The 20,889-nt window shown below is 44.3% G+C and overlaps 1 protein-coding gene across 14 annotated transcripts in view; it reads right to left on the bottom strand.

Annotated features, from left to right (window-relative positions):
- Window positions 1-20,889, bottom strand: part of LOC118396031 (disks large homolog 1-like) — a 356,822-nt gene that overhangs the window by 26,713 nt on the left and 309,220 nt on the right. For 12 of the 14 annotated variants that reach the window (XR_008065634.1, XR_008065635.1, XR_008065654.1 and 9 more), the window contains exons 16-17: window positions 20,700-20,859; window positions 4,036-4,212 (exon numbers count right to left, since the gene is read on the bottom strand). Coding sequence is in view for 2 of the 14 variants with exons in the window: in XM_052464722.1 (XP_052320682.1) it covers window positions 4,036-4,212; window positions 20,700-20,808 (286 nt within the window). In the remaining 12 variants the exon portion in view is untranslated. The remainder of the gene's footprint in view (window positions 1-4,035; window positions 4,213-20,699; window positions 20,860-20,889) is intronic. The other 2 variants (XM_052464722.1, XM_052464729.1) reach the window with 1 other exon arrangement.

Genomic DNA, 20,889 nt, shown 5'->3' with positions numbered 1-20,889 from the left:
ACTACTACTACTACTGCTGCTGCTGCTACTACTACTAATACTTTCTTCTACTACTGCATCTTCTACTACTACTACTACTACTACTACTGCTGCTACTACTGCTGCTACTACATATTCTACTACTACTACTGCATCTTCTACTACTACTACTGCATCTTCTACATCTTATACTACTACTACTACTACTGCATCTTCTACTACTGCTGCTACTGCATCTTCTACTGCTGCTACGGCATCTTCTACTACTACTACTGCATCTTCTACTACTACTGCTACCTTCTACTACTACTACTGCTACTACTGCTGCATCTTCTACTACTGCTGCTACTGCATCTTCTACTACTGCTGCATCTTCTACTACTGCTGCTACTGCATCTTCTACTACTGCTGCTACTGCATCTTCTACTACTGCATCTTCTACTACTGCTGCATCTTCTACTACTGCTTTATCTTCTACTACTGCTACTGCTGCATCTTCTACTACTGCTGCATCTTCTACTACTGCTGCATCTTCTACTAATACTACTGCTGCATCTACTACTACTACTGCATCTTCTACTACTGCATCTTCTACTAATACTACTGCTGCTACTACTACTACTACTACAACAATGGCTGCTACTACTGCTGCTGCTGCTACTACATCCACTACTACTGCATTTTCTACCACTACTACTATCTTCTACTACATCTTCTACTACTACTACTACTGCATCTTCTACTACTGCATCTTCTACTAATACTACTGCTGCTACTACTACTACTACTGCATCTTCTACTACTGCATCTTCTACTAATACTACTGCTGCTACTACTACTACTACTACTACTACAACAATGGCTGCTACTACTGCTGCCTGCTGCTACTACATCCACTACTACTGCATTTTCTACCACTACTACTATCTTCTACTACTACTGCATCTTCTACTACTACTACTACTGCATCTTCTACTACTGCATCTGCTGCTACTACTACTACTACTGCATCTTCTACTACTACTAAATCTTCTACTACGGCTGCTACTGCATCTTCTACTACTGCATCTTCTACTACTGCATCTTCTACTACTACTACTGCTACTACTACTACTGCTACTACTACTACTGCTACTACTTCTACATCTTCTACTACTACTACTGCTACTACATCTACTACTACTACTACTGCTGCTGCTGCTACTACCACTGCTACTGCTACTACTACTACTACTGCTGCTGCTGCTGCTACTACCTACTAATACTTTCTTCTACTACTGCATCTTCTACTACTACTACTACTACTACTGCTGCTACTACTGCTGCTACTACATATTCTACTACTACTACTGCATCTTCTACTACTACTACTGCATCTTCTACATCTTATACTACTACTACTACTACTGCATCTTCTACTACTGCTGCTACTGCATCTTCTACTGCTGCTACGGCATCTTCTACTACTACTACTGCATCTTCTACTACTACTGCTACCTTCTACTACTACTACTGCTACTACTGCTGCATCTTCTACTACTGCTGCTACTGCATCTTCTACTACTGCTGCATCTTCTACTACTGCTGCTACTGCATCTTCTACTACTACTGCATCTTCTACTACTGCTGCTACTGCATCTTCTACTACTGCATCTTCTACTACTGCTGCATCTTCTACTACTGCTGCATCTTCTACTACTGCATCTTCTACTACTGCTGCATCTTCTACTACTGCTGCATCTAATACTACAGCTGCATCTTCTACTACTGCTGCATCTAATACTACAGCTGCATCTTCTACTACTGCTGCTACTGCATCTTCTACTACTGCTGCATCTTCTACTACTGCTGCTACTGCATCTTCTACTACTGCTGCATCTTCTACTACTGCTACTACTGCATCTTCTACTACTGCTGCATCTTCTACTACTGCTGCATCTTCTACTACTGCTGCTACTGCATCTTCTACTACTGCTGCATCTTCTACTACTGCTTTATCTTCTACTACTGCTGCTACTGCATCTTCTACTGCTGCATCTTCTACTACTGCTGCATCTTCTACTACTGCTGCATCTTCTACTACTGCTGCATCTTCTACTACCTGCTGCTACTGCATCTTCAGTACCTCCACTGCTGCTACTGCATCTTCATACTACTGCTGCATCTTCTACTACTGCTGCTACTGCATCTTCTACTACTGCTACTACTGCATCTTCTACTACTGCTGCATCTTCTACTACTGCTGCTACTGCATCTTCTACTACTGCTTTATCTTCTACTACTGCTGCTACTGCATCTTCTACTACTGCTGCATCTTCTACTACTGCTGCATCTTCTACTACTGCTGCTACTGCATCTTCTACTGCTGCTACGGCATCTTCTACTACTACATCTTCTACTACTACTGCTACCTTCTACTACTACTACTGCTGCATCTTCTACTACTGCTGCATCTTCTACTACTGCTGCTACTGCATCTTCTACTGCTGCTACGGCATCTTCTACTACTACATCTTCTACTACTACTGCTACCTTCTACTACTACTACTGCTGCATCTTCTACTACTGCTGCATCTTCTACTACTGCTGCTACTGCATCTTCTACTACTGCTACTACTGCATCTTCTACTACTGCTGCTACTGCATCTTCTACTACTGCTGCATCTTCTACTACTGCTGCATCTTCTACTACTGCTGCATCTTCTACTACTGCTGCATCTTCTACTACTGCTGCATCTTCTACTACTGCTGCATCTTCTACTACAGCTGCATCTTCTACTACTGCTGCTACTGCATCTTCTACTACTGCTGCTACTGCATCTTCTACTACTGCTGCTACTGCATCTTCTACTACTGCTGCATCTTCTACTACTGCTACTACTGCATCTTCTACTACTGCTGCATCTTCTACTACTGCTGCTACTGCATCTTCTACTACTGCTGCATCTTCTACTACTGCTACTACTGCATCTTCTACTTCTGCTGCTACTGCATCTTCTACTACTGCTGCATCTTCTACTACTGCTGCTACTGCATCTTCTACTACTGCATCTTCTACTACTGCTGCTACTGCATCTTCTACTACTGCTGCATCTTCCACTACTGCTGCATCTTCTACTACTACTGCATCTTCTACTACTGCTGCATCTTCTACTACTGCATCTTCTACTTCTGCTGCTACTGCATCTTCTACTACTGCTGCTACTGCTTTATCTTCTACTACTGCATCTTCTACTACTGCTGCATCTTCTACTACTGCATCTTCTACTTCTGCATCTTCTACTACTGCTGCATCTTCTACTACTGCTGCTACTTCTACTGCTTCTATTTCTACTGCTGCCATCTGATCATTCCAAGGTGACAAATTAACCAGAGTCAGGTGAGAAGCCCAATTATCATCTGTCCGCCACCCCACTGTAGGGTGAGAGAGCGATGGAGGGGGGAAATAGAGGGGAAGCTCGACAGTGTGTGTGTGTGAGAGATAGAAACTGTTGGGTGTTTGAAGTCTCAAGCTTAATGAAACAGCTGATTGCAGAGTAAGATGTGATAATGTGTTACTGACGTCAAAGGGTTGAGTTCGTGTAAGACCGATGGGTGGCTTTTTTGTTTCGATGGCAACTTTTTTTTTGCCACAGAGAAGATTTTCACTGAAAAGACTGCAGTACCACACCTCATTACAATCCTTGGCTTAAACAAAAAAAATGGTGGTTGTGGGTATACTCTCTGCCCTTATGACGCCAGTCACAGTGGCATCAGCATTAACACCAAGCTGTGCCCAGGGATAAGGCCAGCACTGGGCTGACACACACACACACACACACACACACACACACACACACACACACACACACACACACACACACACACACACACACACACACACACACACACACACACACACACACACACACACACACACACACACACACACACACAATTTCAGTGTTGGAGACACAGAACCAGGGTTGGGAAACTTCAATCCCCGTGCCAGACAACATGTGAAAACAGTAGGTACTCCGAACCCTGAGCACCAGCTTCTAACCCTTAACCTCTTACCTCCTCCTGCTGGGGATGACTCCAACCTCTTCCACCTCTCCTTCATGGGTCACCTGCCGTGCCTGCCACCACTCGTCATCGGAGGCATTCACCACATGCAGGATGTCTCCAAAGTGGAAGTTGAGCCCCTGGCTGGGCAGCCCCGAGTCCTTCGCCCGGTCATAGTCAAACAGAGCCCTGGAGGGAGAGAAACAACAGTACATCAAACAGAGCCCTGGAGTTAGAGAAACAACAGTACATCATCAAACAGAGCCCTGGAGGGAGAGAAACAACATTACATCATCAAACAGAGACCTGGAGGGAGAGAAACAACAGTACATCATCAAACAGAGACCCGGAGGGAGAGAAACAACAGTACATCATCAAACAGAGACCTGGAGGGAGAGAAACAACAGTACATCATCAAACAGAGACCTGGAGGGAGAGAAACAACAGTACATCATCAAACAGAGACCTGGAGGGAGAGAAACAACAGTACATCATCAAACAGAGACCTGGAGGGAGAGAAACAACAGTACATCATCAAACAGAGACCTGGAGGGAGAGAAACAACAGTACATCAAACAGAGCCCTGGAGGGAGAGAAACAACAGTACATCATCAAACAGAGCCCTGGAGGGAGAGAAACAACAGTACATCATCGAACAGAGACCTGGAGGGAGATAAACAACAGTACATCATCAAACAGAGACCTGGAGGGAGAGAAACAACAGTACATCATCAAACAGAGCCCTGGAGGGAGAGAAACAACATTACATCATCAAACAGAGCCCTGGAGGGAGAGAAACAACAGTACATCATCAAACAGAGCCCTGGAGGGAGATAAACAACAGTACATCATCAAACAGAGACCTGGAGGGAGAGAAACAACAGTACATCATCAAACAGAGACCTGGAGGGAGAGAAACAACACTACATCATCAAACAGAGACCTGGAGGGAGAGAAACAACAGTACATCAAACAGAGCCCTGGAGGGAGATAAACAACATTACATCATCAAACAGAGACCTGGAGGGAGAGAAACAACAGTACATCAAACAGAGCCCTGGAGGGAGAGAAACAACAGTACATCATCAAACAGAGACCTGGAGGGAGAGAAACAACAGTACATCATCAAACAGAGCCCTGGAGGGAGAGAAACAACAGTACATCATCAAACAGAGCCCTGGAGGGAGAGAAACAACAGTACATCATCAAACAGAGACCTGGAGGGAGAGAAACAACAGTACATCATCAAACAGAGACCTGGAGGGAGAGAAACAACAGTACATCATCAAACAGAGCCCTGGAGGGAGAGAAACAACAGTACATCATCAAACAGAGACCTGGAGGGAGAGAAACAACAGTACATCATCAAACAGAGACCTGGAGGGAGAGAAACAACAGTACATCATCAAACAGAGACCTGGAGGGAGAGAAACAACAGTACATCATCAAACAGAGACCCGGAGGGAGAGAAACAACAGTACATCATCAAACAGAGACCTGGAGGGAGAGAAACAACAGTACATCATCAAACAGAGACCTGGAGGGAGAGAAACAACAGTACATCATCAAACAGAGACCTGGAGGGAGAGAAACAACATTACATCATCAAACAGAGACCTGGAGGGAGAGAAACAACAGTACATCATCAAACAGAGCCCTGGAGGGAGAGAAACAACAGTACATCAAACAGAGCCCTGGAGGGAGATAAACAACAGTACATCATCAAACAGAGACCTGGAGGGAGAGAAACAACAGTACATCAAACAGAGCCCTGGAGGGAGATAAACAACAGTACATCATCAAACAGAGACCTGGAGGGAGAGAAACAACAGTACATCAAACAGAGCCCTGGAGGGAGAGAAACAACAGTACATCATCAAACAGAGCCCTGGAGGGAGAGAAACAACACTACATCATCAAACAGAGACCTGGAGGGAGAGAAACAACAGTACATCAAACAGAGACCTGGAGGGAGAGAAACAACAGTACATCATCAAACAGAGACCTGGAAGGAGAGAAACAACATTACATCATCAAACAGAGACCTGGAGGGAGAGAAACAACAGTACATCATCAAACAGAGACCTGGAGGGAGAGAAACAACAGTACATCAAACAGAGACCTGGAGGGAGAGAAACAACAGTACATCATCAAACAGAGACCTGGAAGGAGAGAAACAACATTACATCATCAAACAGAGACCCGGAGGGAGAGAAACAACAGTACATCATCAAACAGCTCGACAACAACAATAGATGAGGGTGGAACTGTCTTGTCAAACAACACAACAAACTCAATGACAAATCCTTCAGTAAAAATACATATTTCACATTATTAGCGAGCTGTTAGTTAAGGAGAATGATTTCATGAGGTCCTGTGTGATGACGTGGTCCACAATGCTCATGTCAGAGAGTCTGTCTGTCCAGGAGAGACAGGAGAAGCATGAGAAAGATGGATGGACTGAGTTCAGATACAGGTCACAGGGACTGAGCACTGAGCAGGTGTTCCATATTAAAATACATATGAGTGATTCCTTAATAGATGCCAAACATATGCAGCACGCAAAGCACAGCTCAGGAGAGCTTTACCAAATGCAGAACCTTGACATTGTGTGTTCGTGTGCATCTGCCTGCTAAGGAACTGGAGCTGAAGTAACAGCCGTCCCCCTAGTGTCCAGCCTGCCAGCCTCATCTCCATGTCTGTCCATCAATAAAACAGGGCTGTACTGCCTCATCCTCGTGTCTTTCCATCATCAATAAAACAGGGCTGTACTGCCTCATCCCTGTGTCTGTGCTTCATCAGTAAAACAGGGCTGTACTGCCTCATCCCTGTGTCTGTGCTTCATCAGTAAAACAGGGCTGTACTGCCTCATCCTCGTGTCTTTCCATCATCAATAAAACAGGGCTGTACTGCCTCATCCTCGTGTCTGTCCATCATCAATAAAACAGGGCTGTACTGCCTCATCCCTGTGTCTGTCCATCATCAATAAAACAGGGCTGTACTGCCTCATCCCTGTGTCTGTCCATCATCAATAAAACAGGGCTGTACTGCCTCATCCTCGTGTCTGTCCATCATCAATAAAACAGGGCTGTACTGCCTCATCTCCATGTCTGTCCTTCATCAATAAAACAGGGCTGTACTGCCTCGTCCCTGTGTCTGTGCTTCATCAATAAAACAGGGCTGTACTGCCTCGTCCCTGTGTCTGTCCTTCATCAATAAAACAGGGCTGTACTGCCTCGTCCCTGTGTCTGTGCTTCATCAGTAAAACAGGGCTGTACTGCCTCATCCTCGTGTCTGTCCATCATCAATAAAACAGGGCTGTACTGCAGCACTAGGACAGATGGAGCTGAGAAAGCTGGAATACTAGGAAAAACAGTGTCTAGGTCAGAAAAATGTAAAGTCCACATACTGAAGGTACTGTAGAGAAAACAGAAAGCATGTTAGTGTAGTGCACCATGCCTTTCTACTGTAATAATCATAGCAACAATTCAATGATGGTATTTAAATGAAAGATGTGGTTACCACGTTAAACGAGCATTGAGAACAATGATCAGTAATAACTTTAACATTCTAACCCATGTTGCATCATCATCATAGTCTGATAATAACCCACGTTGCATCATGTTAGTGTAGTCTGATAATAACCCACCTTGCATCATGTTAGTGTAGTCTGATAATAACCCACGTTGCATCATGTTAGTGTAGTCTGATAATAACCCACGTTGCATCATGTTAGTGTAGTCTGATAATAACCCACGGTGCATCATGTTAGTGTAGTCTGATAATAACCACGTTGCATCGTTGCATCTGTTAGTGTAGTCTGATAATAACCCACGTTGCATCATGTTAGTGTAGTCTGATAATAACCCACGTTGCATCATGTTAGTGTAGTCTGATAATAACCCACGTTGCATCATGTTAGTGTAGTCTGATAATAACCCACGTTGCATCATGTTAGTGTAGTCTGATAATAACCCACGTTGCATCATGTTAGTGTAGTCTGATAATAACCCACGGTGCATCATGTTAGTGTAGTCTGATAATAACCCACGTTGCATCATGTTAGTGTAGTCTGATAATAACCCACGTTGCATCATGTTAGTGTAGTCTGATAATAACCCACGTTGCATCATGTTAGTGTAGTCTGATAATAACCCACGTTGCATCCTGTTAGTGTAGTCTGATAATAACCGGTGCATCGTTGCATCCTGTTAGTGTAGTCTGATAATAACCCACGGTGCATCATGTTAGTGTAGTCTGATAATAACCCACGGTGCATCATGTTAGTGTAGTCTGATAATAACACACGGTGCATCATGTTAGTGTAGTCTGATAATAACACACGGTGCATCATGTTAGTGTAGTCTGATAATAACCCACGTTGCATCATGTTAGTGTAGTCTGATAATAACCCACGGTGCATCATGTTAATGTAGTCTGATAATAACCCACGTTGCATCATGTTAGTGTAGTCTGATAATAACCCACGGTGCATCATGTTAGTGTAGTCTGATAATAACCCACGGTGCATCATGTTAGTGTAGTCTGATAATAACCCACGGTGCATCATGTTAGTGTAGTCTGATAATAACCCACGGTGCATCATGTTAGTGTAGTCTGATAATAACCCACGTTGCATCATGTTAGTGTAGTCTGATAATAACCCACGGTGCATCATGTTAGTGTAGTCTGATAATAACCCACGGTGCATCATGTTAGTGTAGTCTGATAATAACCCACGGTGCATCATGTTAGTGGAGTCTGATAATAACCCATGGTGCATCATGTTAGTGTAGTCTGATAATAACCCACGGTGCATCATGTTAGTGTAGTCTGATAATAACCCACGTTGCATCATGTTAATGTAGTCTGATAATAACCACGTTGCATCATGTTGTGTAGTCTGATAATACGGTGCATCCCACGGTGCATCATGTTAATGTAGTCTGATAATAACCCACGGTGCATCATGTTAGTGTAGTCTGATAATAACCCATGGTGCATCATGTTAGTGTAGTCTGATAATAACCCACGGTGCATCATGTTAGTGTAGTCTGATAATAACCCCGTTGCATCGTTGCATCATGTTAGTGTAGTCTGATAATAACGGTGCATCCCACGGTGCATCATGTTAATGTAGTCTGATAATAACCCACGGTGCATCATGTTAGTGTAGTCTGATAATAACCCACGTTGCATCATGTTAGTGTAGTCTGATAATAACCCCGTTGCATCATGTTAGTGTAGCATCATGTGCATCAGTGTAGTCTGATAATAACCCACGTTGCATCATGTTAGTGTAGTCTGATAATAACCCACGTTGCATCATGTTAGTGTAGTCTGATAATAACCCACGGTGCATCATGTTAGTGTAGTCTGATAATAACCCACGTTGCATCATGTTAGTGTAGTCTGATAATAACCCACGTTGCATCATGTTAGTGTAGTCTGATAATAACCCACGTTGCATCATGTTAATGTAGTCTGATAATAACCCACGTTGCATCATGTTAGTGTAGTCTGATAATAACCCACGTTGCATCATGTTAATGTAGTCTGATAATAACCCACGGTGCATCATGTTAATGTAGTCATCATGAGTGTAATAACCGGTGCATCGGTGCATCATCATCATAGTCTGATAATAACCCACGGTGCATCATGTTAATGTAGTCTGATAATAACCCACGGTGCATCATGTTAGTGTAGTCTGATAATAACCCACGTTGCATCATGTTAGTGTAGTCTGATAATAACCCACGTTGCATCATGTTAGTGTAGTCTGATAATAACCCACGGTGCATCATGTTAGTGTAGTCTGATAATAACCCACGGTGCATCATGTTAGTGTAGTCTGATAATAACCCACGGTGCATCATGTTAGTGTAGTCTGATAATAACCCACGGTGCATCATGTTAGTGTAGTCTGATAATAACCCACGGTGCATCATGTTAGTGTAGTCTGATAATAACCCACGGTGCATCATGTTAGTGTAGTCTGATAATAACCCACGGTGCATCATGTTAATGTAGTCTGATAAGAACAATGTTTATGAATAGCATATTTTACTCTAATTGAGCGGTGGGGATCCTCTTCCCGTTCAGTACTGAGCACAAACACTCCAAGTGAAATAAATATCTTGATACAGGTCCTTACAGGAACACACACAGCCCCAGCTGTAAATGTCACTCCATATCATTACAAAAACATCAAACGGGCCATTCCAGGATTCTACAGGCCTTTCTCAGTTTGTGTTTTTAACGATCAATAAAACAGAAGAGTGTAAATAATTGTCTCTGTCTGCTATGAGCTCATCCACCGAGCCAGTCAGGCTTCCTCTGTGTTTCCATCTCTACGTACGCTATTAAAGGGAAGACTAAATCTGACTGTAGTACAGCTGCCAGAGCCAGGAGCATTAAAACAGCAAGGGTAAAAAAGCAGCTAATTGAAATGTGTGGTTCTCTGTTTTCTAGCCTCTCCTCTGCAGTAATGAGATGGACGACAATACAGCTGGAAGACTAGAAAAGTAGATGCTACAAGATACACCTGAGGGCAAGCCTTAAAGGAAACTGACCCAAACTCTCCTGTAATAATTGTTCCTCTGTAGAGGCCTCTGGGACATATACAGCCCCCCACCTCTTTTCACATTAAAAAAATGTAATGCCGTCATCATGTCATCACTTTTTAATGATTGTTTATTGAGATAGCCTATATTAAATACACATTGAAAAAAATGTAATGCCGTCATCATGTCATCACTTTTTAATGATTGTTTATTGAGATAGCCTATATTAAATACACATTGAAAAAAATGTCATGCCGTCTCCCACTATTTAATGATTGTTACAAAACGTTACAAAACGTTGGGATTGAGTTGGCCCCCAATGATTGTTACAAAACGTTGGGATTGAGTTGGCCCCCAATGATTGTTACAAAACGTTGGGATTGAGTTGGCCCCCAATGATTGTTACAAAACGTTGGGATTGAGTTGGCCCCCAAGGTCACTGATTGAGTTATTCTAATGTGGAGATGTTGTTAATTAAACCCACAGAGGAGGCCGGTAGCCTAGTGGTTAGAGCGTTGGGCCAGTAACCGAAAGGTTGCTAGATCGAGTCCCCCGACTTGACAAGGTGTAAACAAGGCAGTTAACCCACTACTCCTAGGACTGTCATTGTAAATAAGAATGAGTTCTTAACAGACTTGCCTGCCTAGTTAAACAAAAGCTAAATAAAAAATGATATTAAAAATAACAACTAAGGCTAGATGTTTGAGCAGTGGAATACTAGCCCTTGGTTGTGTGTTTGCTATGACTTCCCTATGTGACATGAAGTGCTAATTTTATGCATGCAGTTCTAGAGGGCTGTAAAATAAAATAATTCTGCAAAGCTTGGATTTCCATAATGCAGTATATTTTCTGTTGCTGGAAGTATGTGTCAGCGCAAAGTAAGAAGGATGGTTTTAGGAACTGGTTTGAGTTTCATTCTCCTGAACATCCCCTAGCAGAGAGACTAATCCTGTTAGAGAGAGAGGGAATCAAACCACTGGGACTGCATTCTTCTCCACATATCCCTCTATATCAGGACTCTCCAACCCTGTTCCTGGAGAGCTACCGCCCTGTAGGTTTTCAGTCCAACCATGTTCCTGGAGAGCTACCACCCTGTAGGTTTTCAGTCCAACCCTGTTCCTGGAGGGCTTACCACCCTGTAGGTTTTCAGTCCAACCCTGTTCCTGGAGAGCTACCGTCCTGTAGGTTTTCACTCCAACCCTAAGCTAACCGAGTCGACCGCTGCACCATCGAGAGCGTCCTGACCGATTGCATCACGGCCTGGTACAGGAATTGCTCCGTCCACGACCGCAAAGACCTCCAGCGGGTGGTGAAGATGGCCCATGGGACCATGCCCCCCACCTATCCAGGACACCTGCTCCCCAGCCACGAGCTGTTCTCTCCCTTACCGTCAGACAGATGGTATCAGAGCATGAGGTCTGATAGAAACTGTCTCTGAGCCTGTTGGTATCTACAAGCCATCAGACTGCTGAACACTTGAACTGGTCTGATTCTCTGCACTCACACACACCCACAGAGCGCATTCAGAAAGTATTCAGACCCCTTATATCATATTTTGTTACGTTACAGCCTTATTCTAAAATTGATTAAATAAAAAATGTCCATCAATCTGTAATCGCTGCCAAAGGTGCTTCAATAAAGTACTGAGTAAAGGGTCTGAATACTTACGTAAATGTGATAGTAGTTTTTAAATTTACTGTAGGAGAGGCCTGCTCTACATCCTTCTCCAGTATACTGTAGGAGAGGCCTGCTCTACATCCTTCTCCAGTATACTGTAGGAGAGGCCTGCTCCACATCCTTCTCCAGTATACTGTAGGAGAGGCCTGCTCTACATCCTTCTCCTGCTCTACATCCTTCTCCAGTATACTGCTCTACATCCTTCTCCAGGAGAGGCCTGCTCCACATCCTTCTCCAGTATACTGTAGGAGAGGCCTGCTCCACATCCTTCTCCAGTATACTGTAGGAGAGGCCTGCTCCACATCCTTCTCCAGTATACTGTAGGAGAGGCCTGCTCCACATCCTTCTCCAGTATACTGTAGGAGAGGCCTGCTCTACATCCTTCTCCAGTATACTGTAGGAGAGGCCTGCTCTACATCCTTCTCCAGTATACTGTAGGAGAGGCCTGCTCCACATCCTTCTCCAGTATACTGTAGGAGAGGCCTGCTCCACATCCTCCTAGATGGCCACACACAGATGAGGCCTGAATGGACAAATCAAACTAGCCTCTATTATCAGTTGTATGTCAACATCATAAAGGAGGAAGACCAGCCATATCAGGGCTCCAGTCAACATAAAGGACAATGGCTTCTCTAACATCAGTCAATGTATCAGTGCAGAGGATCTGTTCACTTCAGATGGTGGAGAAGATGTATATATGTGTATGTGTGGGTGTTTGTGGTGTTGCCTAGGGGTGTTTTGTACAGCACTTTGAGATATCAGCTGATGTACGAAGGGCTATATAAATACATTTGATTTGATTTGTTTTCACACATAGTCCTCTTTAAAAATAAAAACTCAGTCCTCTTTAAAGAGTGAACTCTGGGGGTAACCAGTAGTCTAGTGTGAGGGGTTATGACAGTAGTCTAGTGTGAGGGGTTATGTCAGTAGTCTAGTGTGAGGGGTTATGTCAGTAGTCTAGTGTGAGGGGTTATGTCAGTAGTCTAGTGTGAGGGGTTATGTCAGTAGTCTAGTGTGAGGGGTTATGACAGTAGTCTAGTGTGAGGGGTTATGACAGTAGTCTAGTGTGAGGGGTTATGTCAGTAGTCTAGTGTGAGGGGTTATGTCAGTAGTCTAGTGTGAGGGTTATGTCAGTAGTCTAGTGTGAGGGGTTATGTCAGTAGTCTAGTGTGAGGGGTTATGACAGTAGTCTAGTGTGAGGGGTTATGTCAGTAGTCTAGTGTGAGGGGTTATGTCAGTAGTCTAGTGTGAGGGTTATGTCAGTAGTCTAGTGTGAGGGTTATGTCAGTAGTCTAGTGTGAGGGGTTATGTCAGTAGTCTAGTGTGAGGGGTTATGACAGTAGTCTAGTGTGAGGGTTATGTCAGTAGTCTAGTGTGAGGGTTATGTCAGTAGTCTAGTGTGAGGGGTTATGACAGTAGTCTAGTGTGAGGGGTTGTGACGGTAGTCTAGTGTGAGGGGTTATGACAGTAGTCTAGTGTGAGGGGTTATGTCAGTAGTCTAGTGTGAGGGGTTATGTCAGTAGTCTAGTGTGAGGGGTTATGACAGTAGTCTAGTGTGAGGGGTTATATCAGTAGTCTAGTGTGAGGGGTTATGACAGTAGTCTAGTGTGAGGGGTTATGACAGTAGTCTAGTGTGAGGGTTATGACAGTAGTCTAGTGTGAGGGTTATGACAGTAGTCTAGTGTGAGGGGTTATGACAGTAGTCTAGTGTGAGGGGTTATAACAGTAGTCTAGTGTGAGGGGTTATATCAGTAGTCTAGTGTGAGGGTTGTGACAGTAGTCTAGTGTGAGGGGTTATGACAGTAGTCTAGTGTGAGGGGTTATAACAGTAGTCTAGTGTGAGGGGTTATGACAGTAGTCTAGTGTGAGGGTTATGACAGTAGTCTAGTGTGAGGGGTTATAACAGTAGTCTAGTGTGAGGGGTTATATCAGTAGTCTAGTGTGAGGGGTTGTGACAGTAGTCTAGTGTGAGGGGTTATGACAGTAGTCTAGTGTGAGGGGTTATGACAGTAGTCTAGTGTGAGGGTTATGACAGTAGTCTAGTGTGAGGGGTTATGACAGTAGTCTAGTGTGAGGGGTTATGACAGTAGTCTAGTGTGAGGGGTTATGACAGTAGTCTAGTGTGAGGGGTAATGACAGTAGTCCAGTGTGAGGGGTTATGTCAGTAGTCTAGTGTGAGGGTTGTGACAGTAGTCTAGTGTGAGGGGTTATGACAGTAGTTTAGTGTGAGGGGTTATGACAGTAGTCTAGTGTGAGGGGTTATGACAGTAGTCTAGTGTGAGGGGTTATGACAGTAGTCTAGTGTGAGGGGTTATGACAGTAGTCTAGTGTGAGGGGTTATAACAGTAGTCTAGGGGTTATGACAGTAGTCTAGTGTGAGGGGTTATGACAGTAGTCTAGTGTGAGGGGTTATGACAGTAGTCTAGTGTGAGGGGTTATGACAGTAGTCTAGTGTGAGGGGTTATGACAGTAGTCTAGTGTGAGGGGTTATGACAGTAGTCTAGTGTGAGGGGTTATGACAGTAGTCTAGTGTGAGGGGTTATGTCAGTAGTCTAGGGGTTATGACAGTAGTCTAGTGTGAGGGGTTATGACAGTAGTCTAGTGTGAGGAGTTGTCAGTAGTCTAGTGTGAGGGGTTATAACAGTAGTCCAGTGTGAGGGGTTATGACAGTAGTCTAGTGTGAGGGGTTATGTCAGTAGTCTAGTGTGAGGGGTTATGACAGTAGTCCAGTGTGAGGGGTTATGTCAGTAGTCTAGTGTGAGGGGTTATAACAGTAGTCTAGTGTGAGGGGTTATGACAGTAGTCTAGTGTGAGGGGTTATGACAGTAGTCCAGTGTGAGGGGTTATGACAGTAGTCTAGTGTGAGGGTAATGACAGTAGTCCAGTGTGAGGGGTTATGTCAGTAGTCTAGTGTGAGGGGTTGTGACAGTAGTCTAGTGTGAGGGGTTATGACAGTAGTCTAGTGTGAGGGGTTATGACAGTAGTCCAGTGTGAGGGGTTATGACAGTAGTCTAGTGTGAGGGGTTATATCAGTAGTCAGTGTGAGGGGTTATGACAGTAGTCTAGTGTGAGGGGTTATGACAGTAGTCTAGTGTGAGGGGTTATGACAGTAGTCCAGTGTGAGGGGTTATGTCAGTAGTCTAGTGTGAGGGGTTATGTCAGTAGTCTAGTGTGAGGGGTTATGACAGTAGTCTAGTGTGAGGGGTTATGACAGTAGTCTAGTGTGAGGGGTTATGACAGTAGTCTAGTGTGAGGGGTTATGTCAGTAGTCTAGTGTGAGGGGTTATGACAGTAGTCTAGTGTGAGGGGTTATGACAGTAGTCCAGTGTGAGGGGTTATGACAGTAGTCTAGTGTGAGGGGTTATGACAGTAGTCTAGTGTGAGGGTTATGACAGTAGTCTAGTGTGAGGGGTTATGTCAGTAGTCTAGGGGTTATGTCAGTAGTCTAGGGGTTATGACAGTAGTCTAGTGTGAGGGGTTATGACAGTAGTCTAGTGTGAGGGGTTATGACAGTAGTCTAGTGTGAGGGGTTATGACAGTAGTCTAGTGTGAGGGGTTATGACAGTAGTCTAGTGTGAGGGGTTATGACAGTAGTCTAGTGTGAGGGGTTATGACAGTAGTCTAGTGTGAGGGGTTATGACAGTAGTCTAGTGTGAGGGGTTATGTCAGTAGTCTAGGGGTTATGACAGTAGTCTAGTGTGAGGGGTTATGACAGTAGTCTAGTGTGAGGGGTTATGACAGTAGTCTAGTGTGAGGGGTTATGACAGTAGTCTAGGGGTTATGACAGTAGTCTAGTGTGAGGGGTTATGACAGTAGTCTAGGGGTTATGACAGTAGTCTAGTGTGAGGGGTTATGTCAGTAGTCTAGGGGTTATGACAGTAGTCTAGTGTGAGGGGTTATGACAGTAGTCTAGTGTGAGGGGTTGTGACAGTAGTCTAGTGTGAGGGGTTATGACAGTAGTCCAGTGTGAGGGGTTATGACAGTAGTCTAGTGTGAGGGGTTATGACAGTAGTCCAGTGTGAGGGGTTATAACAGTAGTCCAGTGTGAGGGGTTATATCAGTAGTCTAGTGTGAGGGGTTATAACAGTAGTCTAGGGGTTATGACAGTAGTCTAGTGTGAGGGGTTATGACAGTAGTCCAGTGTGAGGGGTTATGACAGTAGTCTAGTGTGAGGGGTTATGACAGTAGTCCAGTGTGAGGGGTTATGTCAGTAGTCTAGTGTGAGGGGTTATGACAGTAGTCTAGTGTGAGGGGTTATGACAGTAGTCTAGTGTGAGGGGTTATGACAGTAGTCCAGTGTGAGGGGTTATGACAGTAGTCTAGTGTGAGGGGTTATGACAGTAGTCTAGTGTGAGGGGTTATGACAGTAGTCTAGTGTGAGGGGTTATGACAGTAGTCTAGTGTGAGGGGTTATGACAGTAGTCCAGTGTGAGGGGTTATGTCAGTAGTCTAGTGTGAGGGGTTATGTCAGTAGTCTAGCGTGAGGGGTTATGTCAGTAGTCTAGCGTGAGGGGTTATGACAGTAGTCTAGTGTGAGGGGTTATGTCAGTAGTCCAGTGTGAGGGGTTATGACAGTAGTCCAGTGTGAGGGGTTATGACAGTAGTCTAGTGTGAGGGGTTATGACAGTAGTCTAGTGTGAAGGGTTATGTCAGTAGTCTAGTGTGAGGGGTTATGACAGTAGTCTAGTGTGAGGGGTTATGTCAGTAGTCTAGGGGTTATGACAGTAGTCTAGTGTGAGGGGTTATGTCAGTAGTCTAGTGTGAGGGGTTATGACAGTAGTCTAGTGTGAGGGGTTATGACAGTAGTCTAGTGTGAGGGGTTATGACAGTAGTCTAGTGTGAGGGGTTATGACAGTAGTCCAGTGTGAGGGGTTATGACAGTAGTCCAGTGTGAGGGGTTATGACAGTAGTCTAGTGTGAGGGGTTATGTCAGTAGTCTAGTGTGAGGGGTTATGACAGTAGTCTAGTGTGAGGGGTTATGACAGTAGTCTAGTGTGAGGGGTTATGACAGTAGTCTAGTGTGAGGGGTTATATCAGTAGTCTAGTGTGAGGGGTTATATCAGTAGTCTAGTGTGAGGGGTTGTGACAGTAGTCCAGTGTGAGGGGTTATGACAGTAGTCTAGTGTGAGGGGTTATGACAGTAGTCTAGTGTGAGGGGTTATGACAGTAGTCTAGTGTGAGGGGTTATGACAGTAGTCTAGTGTGAGGGGTTATGTCAGTAGTCTAGGGGTTATGACAGTAGTCTAGTGTGAGGGGTTATGACAGTAGTCTAGTGTGAGGGGTTATGACAGTAGTCCAGTGTGAGGGGTTATGTCAGTAGTCTAGGGGTTATGACAGTAGTCTAGTGTGAGGGGTTATGACAGTAGTCCAGTGTGAGGGGTTATGACAGTAGTCCAGTGTGAGGGGTTATGTCAGTAGTCTAGGGGTTATGACAGTAGTCTAGTGTGAGGGGTTATGACAGTAGTCCAGTGTGAGGGGTTATGTCAGTAGTCTAGGGGTTATGACAGTAGTCTAGTGTGAGGGGTTATGTCAGTAGTCTAGTGTGAGGGGTTATGACAGTAGTCTAGTGTGAGGGGTTATGACAGTAGTCTAGTGTGAGGGGTTATGTCAGTAGTCTAGGGGTTATGACAGTAGTCTAGTGTGAGGGTTATGACAGTAGTCTAGTGTGAGGGGTTGTGACAGTAGTCTAGTGTGAGGGGTTATGACAGTATTCCAGTGTGAGGGGTTATGACAGTAGTCTAGTGTGAGGGGTTATGGCAGTAGTCTAGTGTGAGGGGTTATGGCAGTAGTCTAGTGTGAGGGGGTTATGTCAGTAGTCCAGTGTGAGGGGTTATGACAGTAGTCCAGTGTGAGGGGTTATGACAGTAGTCTAGTGTGAGGGGTTATGTCAGTAGTCCAGTGTGAGGGGTTATGACAGTAGTCTAGTGTGAGGGGTTATGGCAGTAGTCTAGTGTGGGGTTATGGCAGTAGTCTAGTGTGAGGGGTTATGACAGTAGTCTAGTGTGAGGGGTTATGACAGTAGTCTAGTGTGAGGGGGTTATGACAGTAGTCTAGTGTGAGGGGTGTGACAGTAGTCTAGTGTGAGGGGTTATGGCAGTAGTCTAGTGTGAGGGGTTATGTCAGTAGTCTAGTGTGAGGGTTATGGCAGTAGTCTAGTGTGAGGGGTAATGTCAGTAGTCCAGTGTGAGGGTTATGACAGTAGTCTAGTGTGAGGGGTTATGGCAGTAGTCTAGTGTGAGGGGTTATAACAGTAGTCCAGTGTGAGGGGTTATGACAGTAGTCTAGTGTGAGGGGTTATAACAGTAGTCCAGTGTGAGGGGTTATGACAGTAGTCTAGTGTGAGGGGTTATGTCAGTAGTCCAGTGTGAGGGGTTATGACAGTAGTCTAGTGTGAGGGTTATGGCAGTAGTCTAGTGTGAGGGGTTATGGCAGTAGTCTAGTGTGAGGGGTTATGACAGTAGTCTAGTGTGACATGACAGTAGTCTAGTGTGAGGGGTTATGACAGTAGTCTAGTGTGAGGGGTTGTGACAGTAGTCTAGTGTGAGGGGTTATGTCAGTAGTCTAGTGTGAGGGGTTATGTCAGTAGTCTAGTGTGAGGGGTTATGACAGTAGTCTAGTGTGAGGGGTTATGTCAGTAGTCCAGTGTGAGGGGTTATGACAGTAGTCTAGTGTGAGGGGTTATGACAGTATTCCAGTGTGAGGGGTTATGACAGTAGTCTAGTGTGAGGGGTTATGGCAGTAGTCTAGTGTGAGGGTTATGTCAGTAGTCCAGTGTGAGGGGTTATGACAGTAGTCTAGTGTGAGGGGTTATGACAGTAGTCTAGTGTGAGGGGTTATGTCAGTAGTCTAGGGGTTATGACAGTAGTCCAGTGTGAGGGGTTATGACAGTAGTCTAGTGTGAGGGGTTATGACAGTAGTCTAGTGTGAGGGGTTATGACAGTATTCCAGTGTGAGGGGTTATGACAGTAGTCCAGTGTGAGGGGTTATGACAGTAGTCCAGTGTGAGGGGTTATGACAGTAGTCCAGTGTGAGGGGTTATGACAGTAGTCTAGTGTGAGGGGTTATGACAGTAGTCCAGTGTGAGGGGTTATGACAGTAGTCCAGTGTGAGGGGTTATGACAGTAGTCCAGTGTGAGGGGTTATGTCAGTAGTCTAGTGTGAGGGGTTATGACAGTAGTCCAGTGTGAGGGGTTATGACAGTAGTCCAGTGTGAGGGGTTATGACAGTAGTCCAGTGTGAGGGGTTATGACAGTAGTCTAGTGTGAGGGGTTATGTCAGTAGTCCAGTGTGAGGGGTTATGACAGTAGTCCAGTGTGAGGGGTTATGACAGTAGTCCAGTGTGAGGGGTTATGACAGTAGTCTAGTGTGAGGGGTTATGACAGTAGTCCAGTGTGAGGGGTTATGACAGTAGTCCAGTGTGAGGGGTTATGACAGTAGTCCAGTGTGAGGGGTTATGACAGTAGTCCAGTGTGAGGGGTTATGACAGTAGTCCAGTGTGAGGGGTTATGACAGTAGTCTAGTGTGAGGGGTTATGTCAGTAGTCTAGTGTGAGGGGTTATGTCAGGGGAAACAGTGTTACAGTGTGAGGGGATGGGTTGAATATTGTCAATGTCGACGTGGGCAATAAAGTTTTCCCTTTTCGATTCTCCTCAGACAGAATGCCACAGTCATGGTAGCATCGATAGCATAACGAAGGTAAAGGTTATGAAAGTACCCAGGCAGTAAAAGACAACAGTCTCCAGGTAACGGGATACAGGGCTAGTATACTGTACACTAGTATATATCATAATAATACTAATATAATCACATAGACATGATCATATACTGTGCACTAGTATATATCATAATAATACTAATATAATCACATAGACATGATCATATACTGTACACTAGTATATATCATAATAATACTAATATAATCACAGACATTATCATATACTGTACACTAGTATATATCATAATAATACTAATATAATCACATAGACATTATCATATACTGTGCACTAGTATATATCATAATAATACTAATATAATCACAGACATGATCATATACTGTACACTAGTATATATCATAATAATACTAATATAATCACATAGACATGATCATATACTGTACACTAGTATATATCATAATAATACTAATATAATCACATAGACATGATCATATACTGTACACTAGTATATATCATAATAATACTAATATAATCACATAGACATGATCATATACTGTACACTAGTATATATGGTCTCTGTAGGTGAAAGCAATCTGCTGCGTGCCTATCAGGGAGACAGCTGCAATCACCCGTCCACTTCCTTCACAACAGTGTAGACGATAGAAGATGAAGCCGTAGACATTATCATAAGGGTTAGGATCACACGGGTTTATCAGGTACATGACATAGGTTATGAAGGGGTTAATTGAGTAATCATTACCTGACATAGAGAGTTCTCTTCTGGCTGGTCCGCAGAGAGCCACTGCTGATACTGCTGTTCATCATCTGCTCACGTAGATCATGGATCTTGGCTTCAAACCGACTGTACTCTGGAAAACAGGAGGGGGGGGAAAGGATTTTGGCTTCAAACCGACTGTACTCTGGAAAACAGGAGGGGGAAAGGATTTTGG

The sequence above is a fragment of the Oncorhynchus keta genome, chromosome 1, assembly GCF_023373465.1.
Source record: "Oncorhynchus keta strain PuntledgeMale-10-30-2019 chromosome 1, Oket_V2, whole genome shotgun sequence".
NCBI classification, from domain to species: Eukaryota; Metazoa; Chordata; class Actinopteri; order Salmoniformes; family Salmonidae; genus Oncorhynchus; species Oncorhynchus keta.
The sequence above is the reverse complement of the archived record's forward strand: the minus strand, read 5'-3'. Positions and strand labels throughout refer to the sequence as shown.